Below are 19,314 nucleotides of genomic sequence, written 5' to 3'. Positions count from 1 at the left end.
TCAGCTACTTAGTGAGGTCCTCCTCAACTCAGTGAGACCCTCTTTCAAAATAATGAATAAAAAATAGAGCTGGGGATATAGGTCAGAGGCATAATGCCCCTGGGTTCTCTCCCCAGTACCACACACACACACACACACACACACACACACACACACACGAAATCAGTAGGCATTTCACTTGATGCCAAGTATTTGTCTTTTGCATTTTCTTTAAATTTCAACTGTTAGTTAAACTTTTATGTAAGTAATACTTTGTATTCTCGAAATACTAAAATATATTTTCATTGCATCTGAAATCTAATCTTTACCTGTGTATACCTGTAACTTATCTATATATATGCATTGGTTCAGAGTTCAGATTCTACTACTTTACATAAAAAGATATATGTTAGTTTCCTTGAAGGAGTTTTTCTTCTTTCTCTCTCTCCATAATTATACATATAATTCTCTCTATTGATAAATTATATGTATGTAAACTATATATAAGTAATTTTTCTCTCTCTGTATACACACATGTATGAAAAACAAGTGCATCTGCATTTGCTATTTTTTAAGTGTGTGTGTGTGTGTACTGTGGGGGTTGAACCCAGGAGCATTTTACCTCTGAGATATACTCCCAGCTTTTTAAATTTTCTATTTTGAAACAGAAAACAGTTTCACTAAGTTTATTAAGCTGTTCTCAAACCTATAATACTCCTATCTCAGTCTCTCAAGTATAACAGGTATGTGTCACCTGCTTGATTGTATTTTTTTAAATAGACTTAGGTGCTATTTTTTAATGCTGAATAAGACATCCTATTTAAATAATAATAAAATAATTAATTTGAAAACAATAGATCAATTGACATCATATACTTATGGAAAAACCTCTCCATATACATATATACCAATACATATATACCAATTACACATATATATGTAAATATACATATATACGTATATATGTAATTACGTATATATGTGTACATATATACGTATATATGTATATATATGTATATGTATATATATGTGTGTGTGTATATATATACATATCTCAATTTCTTTCTTAAGTATGAATTGCTTTCTCTGGTAATGTATTGAAGAGTGTACCATTACAAAATCTTTAGGAAATAACTTTTGAAAAATATAAAGTAAATGAATGCTTATATTGAGTTTATAATGTAGCCAGTCAAAACAACTTTATATCGGCCTATTTGGGGAATATTGAGGTATTATAATTGAGACAATTCTCTAGTCTCCCTCCGCTACAGAAAATTCTAAACTTTGTTGTATTGCACACATGGCTATGATATTTTTCCTTGTAAAAGATAATAGGTATTAAAATCTTATTTGTGGGAAAATACTCATTTCAAGGTTCAGTTGTTATTACTCAAATGAATTAGTACACTAAATTCTGTTTAGATGATGCAGTTTTTAATCTGTTTACTTACTGACTAGATAATCTTATAAATGGATGAACAGATGTTTCATACTTACTAACACAGCCAGTCTCATCAATTTCAGGTCACAAATAATTTGGTATGTTAGTGACACAAAATTCTACCCATCTCATCGAGAGATGATACCTAGTAAAGCTCAAGAAAGATTTTTCTTTGTAAAAATATATGGAAAACAAATTATATTGCTCCTGCATGCTTAAGACACCATCACTTCATATATTTATTTATTTATTCATGAAAACAATATTTATTGAATACAAATAACATTTGACCATAATAAAATGGATATCTGTCCTGGAATGAATGTGCATATGAACTTGCACAGAAATAGGGTTTTAAATAAGAACATCTGAAGTATTTATTCATTTATTCCTTTATCCTTTAAACATAGATCAGATGGAGTGCTAAGTTCAACCTTGTCTAGAAAGAGAAGTCTTCCCAGAGGAGGTAGCACTCGGGCTAGGTTTAGATGACAAGTGGTGAATAGTCCAGTGAAGGCATTTGTCCAATTAAGAATTTTATTCCAGAGCAAAAAAGTGTGATGGGTTGCAATAAGCAAGGGTTTGAAATGTTGGGGGAACTAATAAAATTATTCAGTATAGCTGCAGAATGCCTCAGGTTATTTTCATCAGAATTAAAAATGTGTCAACTTTATTGATGCCCTAATAGAATTCATGTGTCAATATTGTCACCAGTATCAATCATGCTTCTGAAAATGCAGGCTTTTTAGCTGTGTCTTTCACTAGCTCTTCCTCATATCTGCCACAACACAAAGTCTGCTGGAGCTCAATCATACACAAATGAGGATTTGAGAAACCTTACATGGCACGCCGTTCTTTACATCCTCACATCTTTATGGGCATAAATAAATAAGAAAATAAATGAAAATACAATACTGTTTCCATTGGTTAAATCTGCACTTATTAAATTTTTCCATTGATGTCAGGTACATGATCTTTAAACCTCTTACTTGTTGATTTTTTAAATTCAATGAAGATATTTGCTTTTGGATGAAAGAGCAATATTTACTACACTGGAAGGCTTTTATATGACACTTTTTAGACTGTGAGTGAAAGTTGCTGCTGCTTCTGTAGCTATCTAGATGTTACTGGAATAAGTCATAACTAAAATAATTTTGCTAGCATTTCCATCTATGTTCTACGATGGCATCAACATTGGAAAGAAACATAAAGTTGTTTTTTTTTTTATTTTAAAGAAAACTCTTGGATAAAAGAACCCTTCTAATGACAAAGTTCATTCTTCCAGATTTAGAGACTCACTTTTTTGAGGTAACATTTAATATGATGACACATAGATAAAAAGATAGTATAAGAAAAATTTAAAGCAATAAAAAATCCCAATGGAGAAAGGACCGCAATTCTACCAATTTAATGTGAATGTGGAATAGACACATTTCCAGTCATTATGAATTAAGTGCATTGCTATGAGCTAGCATACCCAGGGTGACATAAGCTGGCTTTCATTACTTTTATTCATAGTTTGATATGGAGGAAGAAGCTAAAGAACTGACTTCACCTTGGTTATCATGGAGAAGGCTATCCCTTTGCTTCCCTCTCCTTCCCTGCCTCTCAATGTTAACTTTCCTGCCTAGTAGCTCCAACTGCAACTTATTTATATTATAAAAACACTTGTCATGAAACTGTCCCAGTCTCCTAGTAGCAAAGCAGAAAATCTCATCTATGCACATTTTATCCATTTTATCTGATTTCAAAAAAGCTGAATGAAGGTTCTATTCATTGAATATTTTCTCCCACAAAAACTGTATTCTCCTTTGGAATTTAAAACATTTTCACTTTGGAAAGTAAGTTAAAAAATTAGAATCAATGTCAATAAGATTTAAACTTAAGTTTATCATATATTTACCTTAAGCATTTAAATATTAAAAACAAGTCCAACCTTCCTTTGAAAATAAGATGAAAATCTACTAATTCTGAGTGCTTTCATTTAAAGATAATAGAAATTAGTAAATTATTGAGAAATCATATGGAGATCTCTATTTGAACTGTCACTGTAAAAGAAATACCCTGAGAAATTTACAAATAACTGAAAAGAATAGGAATTAGTACATAGCTTTCTTCATAAACTGAATGACAGACAGCTAAGTAATGATAATCTACCAGTCAATATTTTTCCCTAAATTGGAAAAAAATCTATTATTTCTTATACTTTGTTCTTTCTTAAGTCCAGAGCATAAAGGAAGACATGCGGCAGTGTGTTTCCTAGTTTTATCTGCTCACTTAGGAACCAAGGCAGTTTTAGGTGCTGAAAACTGTAAGGGTAGATTGATGCTTGAAATGAAGGAGGTCGTCACCCTCTTGTTAAACCCTGCCTGACTCACATCGGCAGCATCAGACAATAAGAGCACGTACACCGGATTTTCCAAGTGATGAAAATGTCAGGAAACCCAAAGTTATGGTTCCCCCAACAACCATAACTTGGCCACTTTGAACAGAATTATTTAGGAAGAAAAGTTAGAAACTGACAAGTAGTACAAACCCACAGTTACACTGTGTCTGTCCATGTCTACACAGGCAGAACAAAATTCAGCCAAGGAGGCAACTAGCTGAATAATTCCCTTACTTACAATAATTATAAGAACAAAAGATGTTTTGGTCTGAATTGAATGATCTGGATGATTGGTTCAATATTCTGCTCTGTAGTTAAGTATAAAAAAAAAACCCCTTATTTATTAGAGTGGCCTGAATTTCAGGATACAGCAATATTTTAGATTAAAGTAATGTGATTTTTAAATATATATTATAAACACCTACTCAATTCAAATTGCCCACTTGAACAAGGAAATTGACTTCAACTTATACTTACTCTCATAAATACATTTGTAAATGGATTCCCAGTGAATCTTAAGTTAATTTTACCTTTTACATCAAGAGAACTGCCATTTAAAATCTGGTTCTAAATGTAGCTATGGTGATAAAAAGCTAAGATGAGAAAAATTACTTTAGTTTTCCCCTTTATTTATATAGATGTTAAGTTAGGAAGTGAATGGAGAATGGTGGACTTCTAAATTTAAAACTAAGTTTCTGGCCTTGGTCCTAATTCTTTAAGAAGTTTTGGTTTCTTCTATGATGAAATAAAATTAACTTTTTGAGATTGAGTCTGTGTTTCTGCTGAATATCTTGTGGATTAAAATCAGATTCATTAATGTTAGTTATGTTTTATTTATTTTGAAAGGGTCATATTTAAAGCATTTAAGAGCTCCTAGACCACAAGAAGCTATTTTTTCTACAGGATATCCCAGGGAACAATTGATGACTTGGCAGTTAACTGTGATGATAACCATTAATATGTAAATTAGTCCATGTATGGGGTGGGGGAGGCTCCTCCACTATGCTGTGAACTTCATGAGGACAGGAATATGCTGAATTCATCTTTTGTCTTATTACCATGGCTCAGTATATAGCATGCAAAAATAAATTGCTGAATAAACGAATTCCTTCAACTGAACTGATAATTACATAGGGATACAAATTAAGTCAATATTGCATCAAAATAGCTGAGAAGAGTATAATGACCATGATAATTTAGGTTGGAACAAGAAGGATCTGTAAAGAACCAGCCAAATTTGACTTACAAAGATGGCAGTTTCATGTGGTTCATACTGAGGCTTGGTGAGATTTGCCTGCTGCGGCTCACTAAGGAATCTTGAAATATATGTTATGTTTTCCCACTACATATCTTTAACATGGACAGGAAATGTTTCCTGAGTTTTCTTCATTTCCCCCAAAGAGATTAACACTATAGCTGATGTGCCTAAGGCACTGAGGAATTAAAAAAACAACCCTTTACTGAGTTCATACATGATTTCTTTTACCATGTGTTTAGGTGTTGCTATGAGTCAGACATTAGGCTAGGGATGGAGGATAGAGAAGTCATGAAGACAAAGCCCTTTCTGTGGCAGATGTCATAAGACATGGTATCCAGACAAGCAGCCAGGACAACAGTGGTACCTAAGAAGATGTACTATAGATATGCATGGAAGGAGGCTGGTTTAAACCAGTAAATAAAGGGTCAGGATACCTTTTTGGAGGAAGAAATTTCAGGCCAAGACTTGAAGGCTAACCTGGTCAGGCGATGAGAATGTAGTGATGGGAAGGAGTTAAGTGAGCACTGTGCTAGAAGTGCTGAAAAGAATCACATGTGGCTAGGACAAAACGACCTTGCAAGGAAGAGGGGGGAGACCAGGTAGAGCTGTAACGGGATTCAGATTCCAGTCACTTAGTGAGGGGTCGACATAAACAACTAACTCAACAGAAAAGCTACTGAAAATTGTGACTGTGTTTTTCATAAAATAACATTTATATTTTTTGAAACCTAATTGCATTGTTTGGATCCACAATGATTTAACAGTTATTTAATCCCAGCCAATCACCTCGATTTGAGGACAACAAAAATAAAGCCCAGACAGGTTAAAAGACTTGCCTGAGGTCACAGAACTTGCTCTTAAGCACAAGATGAAACAAAATCCAGACCTTCTACCTAACATGTCCTACTCTTTCTTTTCTGTCATCTCCCTTTTGCCCATTTCTTAACTTCTTTACATTCTAGATTGTTTCTTTTTTTTTTCAAGACTCAGTCCTGTTAACTAAGTAAGCTTTTGTGCACTGAATCAAAGACTTCCCAGAAGCACCAAGTATCTTATGAATGCCCAGTAACACTCAGTTTTATATATGTTCAATATTTCCAAATTCCTCTATTAGGTTTCATGTCTGGATAGAGCCGTGACAAGGCAACAGGCTAAGTTCGACTTCAAAGGCTTATTTGAAGCATGCAGTTAAGATGGCAAACATTAAGCACACTGGCTGTTACAGTCTGATGATTAATGCCACAGATAATAACCAAACATATTCTATTGCATAACCGATAACATGCTCATACAATGAAGACACTGAGACACTTTGAACTGTTCAACATGCCCCAAACTAAATGCCAGCATTTGTTTTTATAGTTTTTGTAATCTCACCTGCTAAGACCCTTATCTTCATAAAACCACTGAGTTCCTGAATAAATATTGTGCCAGAGATTTAAATCTTCTGGGGGATTTGATGCAAGTGGTTGCCGGATTTTACGTCTCAGAAGCTCATATCTAAAGCAAAAGACAAGCGGGAACATCAGGATTATCTCCACTAATGTTATTACCAAAATTCAGGTTGCTTTGTGGTATGTGTGCATGATAGGTGTGAACATATAGAATTTCATCTTAATTTTATCATTATGAAGTTTATTCAGAAACATTTTTTCTGGCTCAAATGCTAGACATTCAATTAATGTGAAACAGCTGTATTCACATTTTATGATTAGCAGTAAAACTGATAACTTTTTAGATTTCTTCTATGTCAGATTTTCCAAACCTTTTATTGCCAGTTTCACACAGAGTAGAAAATCAAAAATCTTACCATGTTAATGATTTCCTAAGACTTCCATCATCAATACATTATAAACAATGATAATATTATCAAGTCTGGATTCTTGGCAAAGTATCAGGTTCAGGTTGCTACAAACCCATTTTAGAATAACAACGCTCTCTTTCATCTTATCTACATCCCTGACCACCTTCTTTACAAGTTTCCAGATAATAATAATGTGCCAAAGAATTACAGTGTTAGCTTTAGAATTCTGAGGCATATTTGTGCAACCATGTCACACTACATGTATCAGGTCTGTCTAGCAGAATAAAAATAAAAATATACTTTGGAAATCAAGAGAAGGATTTTGAAGAGAATCCTCAGAGATAGTGATTGTTGCTTTTAAGGGCTTATTTTTTTATTGTTTTATTTTTGTGGTACTGGGGATGAAATCAAGGAGTGATACCCCCAACCCTATTTTTTATTCTTTATTTTGAAACAGGGTCTCACTGAGTTGCAAAGCGCATCACTTAGAAGCTGAGGCTGTCCATGAACCACAATCCTCCCGTCTCAGCCTCCCAAATGCTGGGATTACAAATATGTGCCACCACGCCTGGATTTTCAAGAGCTTTTAGTTATTTGCAATATTATTGTGGCATTTCTACCATAAATCACTTTTATGGTACAGTGTGAGCCAAGATATCCAATATGATATAATATGATTGTTATGAATGAGGGGATACCCAGTAAGGAATTAGTTGTACATTCAGGTATGAGTAAAAGCTTCCTTTTCTATCTCTTAAGAGAGATAGGACCATAGCAAAATCCAAAGGCATAGTTACCTCAAATTGGGTCCATTTGGCTTGGGTGGTGGCTGCCAAGAAATTCCAACAAAGGATTCACTTACTGGAATCACCGACAATGGGCCTACTTCCTGAGGCAGGGTGGGGAGTGTGGTTACTGAGGTAGGTAAACTCTCTGTGCACCCTCCTAGGTACCCACCACCCCCTGAGCAAGCAACAATGGTGACCGAATAGTTAGTGAAAGGAACCAGATGGGTAATTAATTGACTCAGCACTGAGGAAGTCACATTGGCTATTGTGATGTGGGGGTCAGGCATGCGGATCTCATAGCTGAGTATGTCTCCATTCTGCATGAGTGGAGGTTCCCAAGTGACCTGAAATAGAAGATAAACTGAGAATCAGCATGACAACACAGGGACAGAGCAACTGAAGTTCTCAAGGCCTAGAATTCCAGTCTGCCTTACTTTTAGAGAAGTCACTTTCTAAATGCCCTGCTCCCTACTTAGCCTTTTGCACTAGACAGTAATGGAGGGTCTGGGATCAATTAGCAGTACACCAGGAACTAAATGAAATGCTGTATCCTGGGTTTGGCTTTTAGTCTTGATACTTTCTAGGATTGTCAGATTCATGTACACCTTAGTGATTCATCTCCACTGTGGGCGTTCTGAAGGATGCAGAGCAAACACATGGAAAATTCACACATCCACAGGCTTCCACAGGGCAGTGGTAGATTCAATAGTGCTCTTGTTTATAACTCAATTAAAGGAAACATCAGAACTCTTTGCTTTGCATTGTTAGTGTGTATGCTAAATACATCACCTTTTTGGTGGAGGGGGAAAGAGAGATCATTATCTGCATTTTCCAAGGATGCACAATTGAGTTCCTGAATTTGCTTGTACGTAATTTAGCTGGTAGAGCAATAAGAACGCATCCTATTTTCAGAGATAAGAAATGTAGAGAAAGCTTTTTAAAAGGCAACCAAAGAGTGGACCTGTTTAGCTAACCTGTGAACTTGAATGTCAGGAAAAAAATAACAATTTGTAATAAAATAACATAATGTCTAGAGTTTCCCTTATTTTCTGGTTAAAGTTTTCAGGAGCATAGCACTAACACATTCATGGGTTGGTGGAGGCAAAAGAGCCCTAAAAAGAGGTGCATACGTCATTAAAATTGTTTGCTTATGTGCTATACTGTTTCTTCTCTTCTTATGTCACCGTTAAGTATTCCTTACATAAATATGTATCTTACGGTAAGATTTCATCTCCCAGAGAAATTGTAAGCTTCTTGTTAGCAGGGCCCAAATTGTATATTTTTTTTAGCTTCATGCACACATAGGTAGAGTTCAGCAAATAATTATAGCTATGGCTCATTAAGCTATATTTTCCTTATTAAACAGTTATTTTGAAACCATAAAAGGCATATTTCAACAGGGTAACATACTGATAACTATATTTGTAACTGTGCATCAAAGTTAGAAAGAAATTAGCTTTTAATTAGAATTTTAGTTTTCCACTGGAAATAAAATGTTCATTTCAGCGACAACTTGCCTATTGAAATGCTTATCTATGTGGCTCTTGATTGATTAAATCTCCTCTTTTGTTTAATTATTATAAATTTTTAGAAAGAAAAAAATAAAATATTAGAAAAAGTAAAATAAAGAAGGAATGATAAAATTATTCTATCTTAAATCAAAGGGAAAAATATTTCCTCAAAAAGAAAACTGACCTGGGATTTTTATACAAATATTCTTGCTAATGAGCCAGAGCATGCCTATAATCCCATACTCTGAAGGCTGAAAATAAGAGGATCATAGGTTGGAGGTCAGTGTGTGGCAACTTAGTAGGGTCTTGCTAAGAATAAATAAATAAGAAATAATAAAAAAAAGAAAAAAGAAAAATAAAAAAGTAAAAAGGGTTGTGGATATAGCTCAGAGATACAGGGCCCTTGAATACTTCCAATATATTAAAAAAGAAAATATTCTTGTTAATAATTGGTGACAAGATGAGTTCCCACCCATGATGGCTGGGCACTGACCTCGTGATTGCTGTGGCAATTTCTAATTGACAAAGGGTCAATAGCTACCCCAAATTTGCTGCTTGGCCTGAAATTATTGTCAATCTTTAAAGCTTCTTAGAGAATTACATAAAAAGAAGCTGTGATGAAGAGCATTCTAAAATGTTCCTCATAAATACAGAAGACTGGAAGAACCCTAAGCAGGCAAAGGTACTAGAGTAGATATAGGATCCTATTTGTTTTTGGAGGTGCAGCATTGTCTGTGGGCAAGGTCAAACTCAGGGGGCTTTTGGGTACTTATAAATTTTTTAAAAAAGGAAGCAGTAACACAGCTAAACTCAGCCAGATTGATCAGAGGAATTCACTACTTCTTTGCCCTTTAAACCAAAATATTCTGAGAATTCAGGTCAGAGTTTGGCAACATTTGAAAGAATAAAAACTTAGGAGATTGTCTGCTTTGGTGGTTGAGCCAACAGTGAACTGATTTGGAACTCAGCACTGAGGCTGAGAAAAAGCATTTAAAAGATGAAAATTAATAAGATATCTACCAGCAGAGATTAAGAAGAGATGTAATATAATGACTCTGGAGACAGTCATGTGAAGATCTAACACCCTCCCCCCATTTTCTCTACTATAAATGCTTACACTTGGAAATTAGCTATTTTTCTCATTTTCTCAAAAGCTATATATGAAGGAAAATATATCCTTTTGACAGGAGTGAATTAGAAGAAATAAATCTATTTCCACAGGAAAATTTAAGGACTATATAAAACATTTCAGAACAACATGGAGAAGAATCTTGTCATTATAGTCAAGAGAATAAAAGAAATGGCATTTGATTTGGCCACCTTCCTGAAAATATCTTGGAACCATTATTAAAAAAATGTGTACAAGATTTCGATTATTTTCTATGCTTAAGACCAAACTTATTATGGTGTTGTCAAAATGTATTAAGTGTAAAATGCTCATTTAATTTCCCATGACCTGCTGGGTGTGGTGGCGCACACTTGTAATCCCTGCGCTTGGGAGGCGGAGACAGGAGGATCACGCAGGTTCAAAGCCAGCAGTGTTGGTTTAAGAGACCCTGTTTCCAAATAAAAAAGTATAAAATATAGGTCTAAGAGTGTAGCCTGGAGGTAGAAGGGCTTCCAGGAACCCTAGTACCACCAAAAAACCAAAATAATAATTTCCCATGAACTTCTTCATATCCACACCCATAGGAAAAATTATAAACTATTGCATTCCTGAAAACTTAGACCATAGATCATGACGCCTTTGGCCTGAGAAAGCAAGAGATGTGTTCTTGAATACAATAACTTTACGTTGAAAACTTTTCATTTGAATTATAGTTTCCCAGTGGAAACAAAGTGGGTATTTCAGAGATGGTTTGGCTATCAAAATGGTTTGAGTGTCTCTCAATTATTTTGATTTCCATTTCTTCGTTTAGTTAACAAAGATCCTTCTTTTGATCAGAAACTAAGACATGTAAGTTAGGTGATTGGCTTCAGGCCTGCAAAGAGTAACATATATAATTCCTGTAAACCAACTTTCTTCTTTCTGTAATTCTACTACATCTTTAACGAATTTTATTAACTGAGCATAGCAGTGCACACCTATAATCTCAGTACTTGAGAGGCTGATAGAGGTTCAAGCCCAGCCTCAGCAGACTGTCAGCAACTTATTGGGACCTTGTTCCAAAATAAAAAATAAAGCCAGGCGTAGTGACACGCCTTTATAATCCCAGGATTTGGGAGGATGAGACAGGAGGATTGAGGTTCGCGGAAGGCCTCGGCTACTTAGTGAGGCCCTTTGCAATTCAGTGAGATCCTGTTTCAAAATAAAGAATAAAAAATAGGGCTGGTGGTGTAGTTTGGAGGTAGAATGCCCCTGGGTTCCATCCCCAGTACCGCCAAAAAAAAAAAAAAAAGAGGGTTCAATCTTCAATATTATCACTGGAGGGAAAAAATATATAATTAAAAGCAGTTATGAAGATTGAAATAATAAATTGAGACTGGGCTAGGAACAAATTCCTCTGATATGTGATCCAAGATGTATGATTATAGAATACCAATTTAAAAAATTTTTTAAATGATACAATAAAAATGTGACTCTGAACAATATATTTAACATCTTTGTGCCTTGGTAGCTTCATATCTAAGGTGAAAAAATAATCCTTGCGCTTATGTTTATGTGTAAAGTTGTGTAATTCTTCTCTAGTTTGGGAAAGATGGAACCCAGGGCTTTGTGCGTACTAGGCAAGCTCTGTACCATTAAGCCATATTTCCTAGTCAAATTTTGTATAATTCTCAGCTTAGTTAATCAATAGAAGATACCGAGCCAGGCGTAGTGGCACACACTTGTAATCCTAGCATTCGGGAGGCTGAGACCGGAGGATCGCAGTTCGTGGACAGCCTCAGCTACTTAGTGAGGCCCTCTGCAACTCAGTGAGACCCGGTTTCAAAATAAAGAATAAAAAAATAGGGCAGGGGGTGTAGCTGGGAGGTCGAATGCTCCTGGGTTCCATCCCAAGACCCGCCAAAAAAAAAAAAAAAAAAAAAAAGGAAGATACCAGAATACCAGAATATACCTGAGGAAAAAATGATGTGGAAATATTTGATTCTATATAGCAATTCTTTAAACAATGAGTTTCTGGGCAAAACTTCAAAATAAGTTGGACAATAAAAATTCATTGAAGTAAAATTAGAGTTATCATTCAAAATATCCTTTTCTTTTAAAAATATTAACATTATTAATTTCAAATATTATAGTTATACTTTGACATCATACAGGGAAAGAGTACAAAGATATACAAAGAAAATTTTATTTTGTTTTTCCCTGGCTCCCTGACTTTAGCCCAGTTTGGAAAACCAATAAGAAAGATGATTAAGACTTTCATAAAAAAAAAAAACTCTTTTATTTTGTGAGCAGATCTATAAATGAGTGACACAAAATGTACACATCAGAATAAGGCTGGGCAGGCCCATTGTCTGGGTGATACTTGCGTTTCTTGTGACACATGCTGGTGGCTTTGGCTGTCTGAGCTGAGTGAGGACCTTTTCAAGTAGGAGGAGCTGAGGTCTCAGCCTTGCTCTCTTTATCCCACTTTGGCTGTGAGAAGTTGGGTAGGGGCATCAAGGCCTGGGGCCTCTCAAAGCACCACAGAACTGTTACTGCATCACGGTTATACAACTGAGTTATTTCTATATCTTATTTTTCATTGGTTCCCCAGCTGTTCTAACAGGGCTAGGGCAGCAATCTATACACTAAATTTATTCTACTTAAATTCCTCTTCTTCCTAATTTGATTTGATTTGTAATATTGTTTTAAATGGCTGCTGAATTTTACAAGTTCCTTTTATAAGCCTAATAATAAAAAGCAGGCTTTCCCCTTTAATTGGTTGATGCAAGAAATATGGTGTTAGATTTCTTTGTTGAACCATCTTTATATTTTTTAAAATCAAATCTAATTTACTTGGTATATCACCCTTTTAATATATTGCTGAATTAAGTTTGCTAATATTTTATTTAAAAGTTTGAGCTCTATATTCATATACGTAGTTAGTCTTAAGTTTTATTGAACTATCTTTTCAAATCTTGATACTTTTTTTACCAATATAAAATGAAAGAAATTTTTTTTTCTAGGAAATTAAATACCAAACAAAAGTGAATGGCTTTCATTTTCTCAGGTAACACAATCTCTTTGAGATTATATGTCTACCTTCCTTATAATCAAGTAAGATTTTAAGAATATGGGTTTATTTTCCTGTGTGCTCCAATTTTCCCTTCCTAATATTCATGACTGCGGCAGGTCATAGCTCCTCTTTTCACAGTAACAGATCGTTACTTTGGATTTGCTTTTTAGCTCATTTTTGTATAGTTTTTTCCTTTATTTTCCCATTCAACTATGATTCTTACAGGTGGCATTTTGTAGTGCAAGGACCACATGGCCTGAAAATAAAAAGAACTAGGGAGGTGCTATGATTTGAATAGGGTTTGTCCCCAATGCCCCACAAAGGTCTTATGAAAATTGAATCACCATTATGAAGTATTATAAAGGTAAAAACTTAATCTGACTCTGTTTAGAGGTGGAGCCCATGGAAGGTGATTGTGGTCACAAGGGTAGAGCCCTCATGAGTGAATATTGATGGTTCTATGAGAAGAGGGAGAGACACCAGAAGAGACACTCATAACACTCAAACCCTTTCTGTCTCTTGTCATCTGGTGACCTGCAATGTCTTGGGATTCTGCCAGCAAAAAGACCACCATCAGATGCCGCCACTCCACCTGGAACTCTGAGCCAAAGTTAACCATTTTTCTTTAAATCTCACCCATTCTATAGTATTTTGTGTTATTAGCAACAGACAACAGACTTAAGAGTCTTATCGGCTCCCTTCTCATCCTTATCTTCCACCTCTCAGCTGGTATTTCCTACTCTTACTCGTCACTTCTGGGCATATTATATATTTATTTGATTAAATTCTACCTGAAATGTAACTAGGGACAGTATTTGATTGTTATACCCTGCACTTAAAACGAAGCGTTCATAAAGATGTGCTGACGATCAATCAACAAATGTCAGTAGAACTGAAGTTACTGTCCTTGTTAATACTATTGAGTTTCCTTCATCTTGGAACAACTGTATATGGTAAGTGTTGAACAAATTTTAACCAGTGAATTAATAACTATCCTTATGTTATTCCTCTTAAGGTATTTTATCTACTTGCAATTATGACTTTTAAATCCTGTATTTTACAAAGAAAAGTCACTGTTTCATCCTCCTATAATTCTATTTACCAGATATGCTATGTCACTAAAATAAGATACTTTGGATAAATTTTAACATCTTTTTAAATACAATGTGAGCCAATAATACTAAAGCAAAACTATGTTATTTTAATAATATTAAAATATATTAAAATATATTCAGTTTCAGTTAAAAAGTCCTACTGATTCAAAATAAACATTAATAAACCTTATTAATAAGCATTAATAAAACAAATGTTTATTTCCATGTTATAAAATGGAACTTAATAAAAAGTGTGAGTTTTTTTTTTTTAACAGTTACTGCTAGGGTACCATGCCTACCTTTCAGGTACCTTATTAGAGATGTTTAGGTCCCTGACCCAGGCTACCCCTGCTCTACGTGAGATTCAGCTCCCCAGCCAAGTTAATCCACACTTCTCTAGCAAGATGACAAGCCACACACACTGTTTTGTTCTTGGGTGATATTGCAAAATCAAAAGAGAAAATAAATATAAAGAAAAAGTCAGGCAACTTGTTTCAGATACTTTGTTCATTGTTTCTATATGGTGAATGAAGAAGAATTCACCACTGAAGTATTTTTCTTCTGAAAATATTTGTTTTTTCTTTTCAGATCTGCAGCAATCAGCAATGCCTTGTTAAAAGATTTTTGTTAGGCAGAATCCAGAACAATGTTCATTATGTAGCCTGGCCTTTGTGAGGGGCCAGTGTTTGTTATGTCAAATCCTATGTATTGATGTTGCTACCAAAGTTTTGCAAAATTTCCTCAGGTTTGAAAAGAAAAGTTATTTCTGGAATAACTAATAACTCTAGGTTTGTTTGAATTTTTTGCTTTGCTTTTGTTTTCACTGTGAACAATTCTTAAAATTACCCCATTCATATAACCAACATTACATATAAGGTACTTAAACATTAATATCCTTTTAGTATTACCAACAGAATTTCATGTACTTTTGCTATTCCTATCAAAAACATGCGCTGCTTTGCCCATTTTCCTGTTCAAACTAACTAATAAAGACTTTTTAAAATAGCCTTTAGTTTTAGGTTAAATTAAATTTCTTCAGCAATTTTCTCTATTTAGCATCATTTAGTGTTTGCCTTTGGTGGGAAGAGAGAACACACAGCAGAGATCCAAGTAATAATTCCAACAGATGAACTTTGCTGTTATGCAAATGTCCTTTGTTTTGTGCTCTGGTGAGCAAGCTACTGTACCAGTGCTTTTGGCAGTGGTACAAGATCGAATCCATGGAAGCATGTGTGTATTTACACAAAAGAGGCTTCTAAGCTACAAAACTCCCTCCTGTTTGGTTACACTAATTTCCCTTGAATGAAGTTTGTATGCCAGCCAAAACAATGGTAGTTATCCTGTCCTCTAGAGTTCATTCCCCAAAGAATGAGGTGAATAATTGAATGCTATCTAGATAGCCAAGTAATAGGCTATTTTTATGTCTTTCCCTATCATTTCAATTCTTGGAATTAAAAAAAAATCACAATATTGGTAATGGGAACTTTTGTTAATATGCTAATTCATTCCTCTGCATTTTCCCATCCCTTCTCATTTTCTGATCTATTTAAATCTGACGTGGTGGTTAAGCTAAGCATCCCATTGTGGCATTCAAAGTATTTCAGGTGTGTGAGGCAAATGGAAGCATCTCAACAATATAATTAAGGGGATACAGGGAGAAATGAAAAACTGACATCCAATCCAAGATAGTTTGGGCCAAAGGCCAAAACCCCGTTTCTCAAGTGTATGCCTGAAACAACAAATGCATTCGTTTTGTCAGTAGATGGCTCTGTTCAACACAGAGTGGATCCAGGGTAAATCCCTATGTCTGCCAAGGAGACAAAACAATTGGTATCTTACCTGGGCTGACCAGGGTCCCAGCACTTGCACCACAGGCGGCTGCACCCCTGCAGGTCTTGAGGGTCTCGTGGTAACTTCTGCCCAAGCACTGCTGTTTGTACCTCCATGAAGAGTGCTCATCAATACCCGGTATTCATACTTTGTCCAAGGGCTGATAGCAGGAGTCTTGTCGATAAAGCGCATGGAATGATTTCCTGGGAGAGTTACCAGGATGGTAACTTCTTCCTGCCCTTTGCCTCTTCTCTCAATTGTGACGTTCTCTACCAGGCCATTGGGGTGGGTGGGAGGTTGCCAAGTTATAATGACAGATGTTGGAGTATCAGAGAACAGCTCTGGACTTGGGATACCTTCTGGTGGCCCCGGGAGCGTCCATGCAGTCTGGGACTCTGGTGAGAGTGAACATCCTTTTGCAGTACAGGCTTCTACCTGAAACCTATAGGCAGTGTAGGGGTCTAAGTGGCTCACTGTGCAATTAGTGACGTTTCCAGATGTTCTCAAGCATAGATGACCATGTTGGTAAATGTTATAATGGGTGATAACTCCATTACACTTTGAAGGATGTTGCCATGTGACCAAAATCATTCTTGACTTCACATTCAGAAGAATTGGAGGGTCTATAGGTCCAGGTTCTATAAAGTAAAATAAATTCAGGAAGTGATAGCTCTTGGAAACTGCCAACATTCCCTCAAAAATAAAGCAAAAGTGAGTCATAACTCTCCTACAAGAGTATGAAAGTGAATACTTGGAAAGACCAATAAGTAAACAAATTCAGAACACAAAGACAAGAACCATGACCCCCTCACTCTTCAATGTGGGCAAAATACCTGTTGAATATTATTGAACTAAAATTGAAATTCCTCTTCCTGTGAGAGCTCTATTAAAATCATTTCTTTTTATGAAAGTTAATGAGGAAAACTCTCATGAAGGCTGTTTATTTTGAAGGAAAGACACCAGATGAGATGTATAGAAGAAGGCAGCTGTAACCAAAGTTGTAGCTTCTGCCACATTTTTCTGGCACCCCAGTAACTAATTTTAATCAATAACACTATCATAACAAACCTGCATATTTTACAACTCAGTAAAAGCCTTCAGCATCTCTCATTATATATTCCATATTATATCTGCTTCTGTTTATCATTCTAATCCATGTTTTGCAATTTATCTACTCCCTGTTAATATTATAGGTGATTTTTTACTGCGACTGTGACAGAAGCTGCCGATTTAGCTCTTTCACCTACTGATAAATAAACAATGCACAGACCTGACCTTTGGGTTAACAGGTTTTATGCTTGCTCCACTCAGCACTCTAACTGATTCAATTATCATAAAGGTTCAGGAGGCTCCATGAATACCGAAAAAGGCCCACCATATGCCTGCATAGCTGTTGTGGAACAGCAAATATTCTGCAGCCCTCAAGAGAAATTCCTTAATTGTAAATAATTTCGCCATGCGACACAATCAAGTCACCTTGAATGCAAACCCCTCAGCCTGCGGAGGCAAAGTGTTATTTAAGCTTTACTGGGCTGCGTTAAATTCTGCAATTTGAAGGGCTGTTAAGTTTTTCAATTGAAATTTCATTTAAAATGCAGGTGCTTTTTATTATATTGCGGCTTTACTGCTCTCTAGGTACAAGCAAGAACATGGTGCAATAACACAAATCTGGCTCAATCACTGATCAGTAACAGCTGTAATTCCAGAACATTTAGCATTCTTATAAACCACAGCCTGAAATCTATAAATTGCTACCACAGATCAAGAAAATACTATATCCCTCTTTTCTGCCCACAGCAATTTTGACATTTATGAGATATTTCTGTGAACATTAGATTTTATTGAAAATCTTTAAAAAAATATACTTGGATTTTGTAATTGTTTAAAACAGCGTTGTGTGTGTGTGCGTGTGTGTGTGTGTGTGTGTGTGTGTGTGTGAGAGAGAGAGAGAGAGAGAGAGAGAGAGAGAGAGAGAGAGAGAGAGAGAGAGAGAGAGAGAGAGAGAGAGAGATTCAGTGTTTTACTGAAGGTCTAAATATTAAAGGCGACCGCTGCTTTGCGGAGCCAGTGGCTGGGAAAATAGCTGGTTATACAGCACGTTTCCACACAACAGGATCCAGGTGTTTGTCACCAAGTGGACTGTGGGAGGGGAAAGATGTTCACTAACCCTGAAATCAAGTCATTTCTGACAATTTGGTCATGTTTCCTTTTTACAGAGAGAAATCCTAAACGGAGAGTGATCTCGGTGTGGGCCACTTTTTCCATTTCAGTCTGCTGTTTCCCTCCTTTTAAAGCTTTCTTAAACCCGCTGTGACATTTCTTAGTTTTGTTCTCCGGTCTACAGTAGCAGTAACGATTATTATATCAAAATGGGGATATAGCTCCTTTCTTACTTATTTTTGTCATCTAGATTTAGCTATTTCCCAAAGAAAAGCAAGTGGGAGTCTTGTAACAATGTTGTTTTGAAATCTAAAAAGTAATTTAAAAAACCCTAAGGTCCTCTGGGATCGGAGTTCAGAAAATCAATGGTCACCAGGCGGGGTGGCGCACGCTTGTAATCCCTGTGCTTGGGAGGGGGAGAAAGGAGGATCACGCTGGTTCGAAGCCAGCCGTGCTGGCTTCAGAGACCCTGTTTCCAAATAAAGATATAAAAATAGGTCTGGGAGTGTAGCCCGGAGCTAGAAGTAGAAGGGTTTCCAGGAACCCCAGTACCACCAATAAATAAATAAATAAATAAATGGAAAAAAAAAGAAAAAAGAAAAAAAAAGAAAATCAATGGTGGAGGTTTAAGTCTTCAATGTCTAACCCTATCTCAACTTCTCTCCCCAGAAAAGAATAATACACATTTAAAATCAGAATATTTTTTCTGTTATGGTTTTTAGCAGGGTCCTGCATAATTATTCTTCATATATGTGCCAACAGACTGTGAGCTTCTTCCCAGCAAAGCCACAATGATGCAGTGTGTTTTCTGTGATGAGGAGGATAAGCCTTTTCTTTCTCCTGAATATGCTGACAGCATTATATGTGAAACATCCATGATAATGAGATGAACTTGTGCTT

At 35.8% G+C, this 19,314-nt stretch overlaps 1 protein-coding gene across 2 annotated transcripts in view; it reads right to left on the bottom strand.

The window, feature by feature from the left end:
• Positions 1 to 19,314, bottom strand: part of USH2A (usherin) — a gene marked incomplete at both ends in the record, with an annotated part of 871,783 nt that overhangs the window by 290,351 nt on the left and 562,118 nt on the right. For both annotated transcript variants that reach the window (XM_080698222.1, XM_080698223.1), the window contains 3 exons: positions 6,442 to 6,564; positions 7,666 to 8,000; positions 16,264 to 16,892. In XM_080698222.1, the coding sequence (XP_080554348.1) occupies positions 6,442 to 6,564; positions 7,666 to 8,000; positions 16,264 to 16,892 (1,087 nt within the window). The remainder of the gene's footprint in view (positions 1 to 6,441; positions 6,565 to 7,665; positions 8,001 to 16,263; positions 16,893 to 19,314) is intronic.

The sequence above is a fragment of the Muscardinus avellanarius genome (assembly GCF_963383645.1).
Source record: "Muscardinus avellanarius genome assembly, chromosome: 7".
Classification (NCBI taxonomy): domain Eukaryota; kingdom Metazoa; phylum Chordata; class Mammalia; order Rodentia; family Gliridae; genus Muscardinus; species Muscardinus avellanarius.
This window is presented reverse-complemented; position numbering and strand designations above follow the sequence as displayed.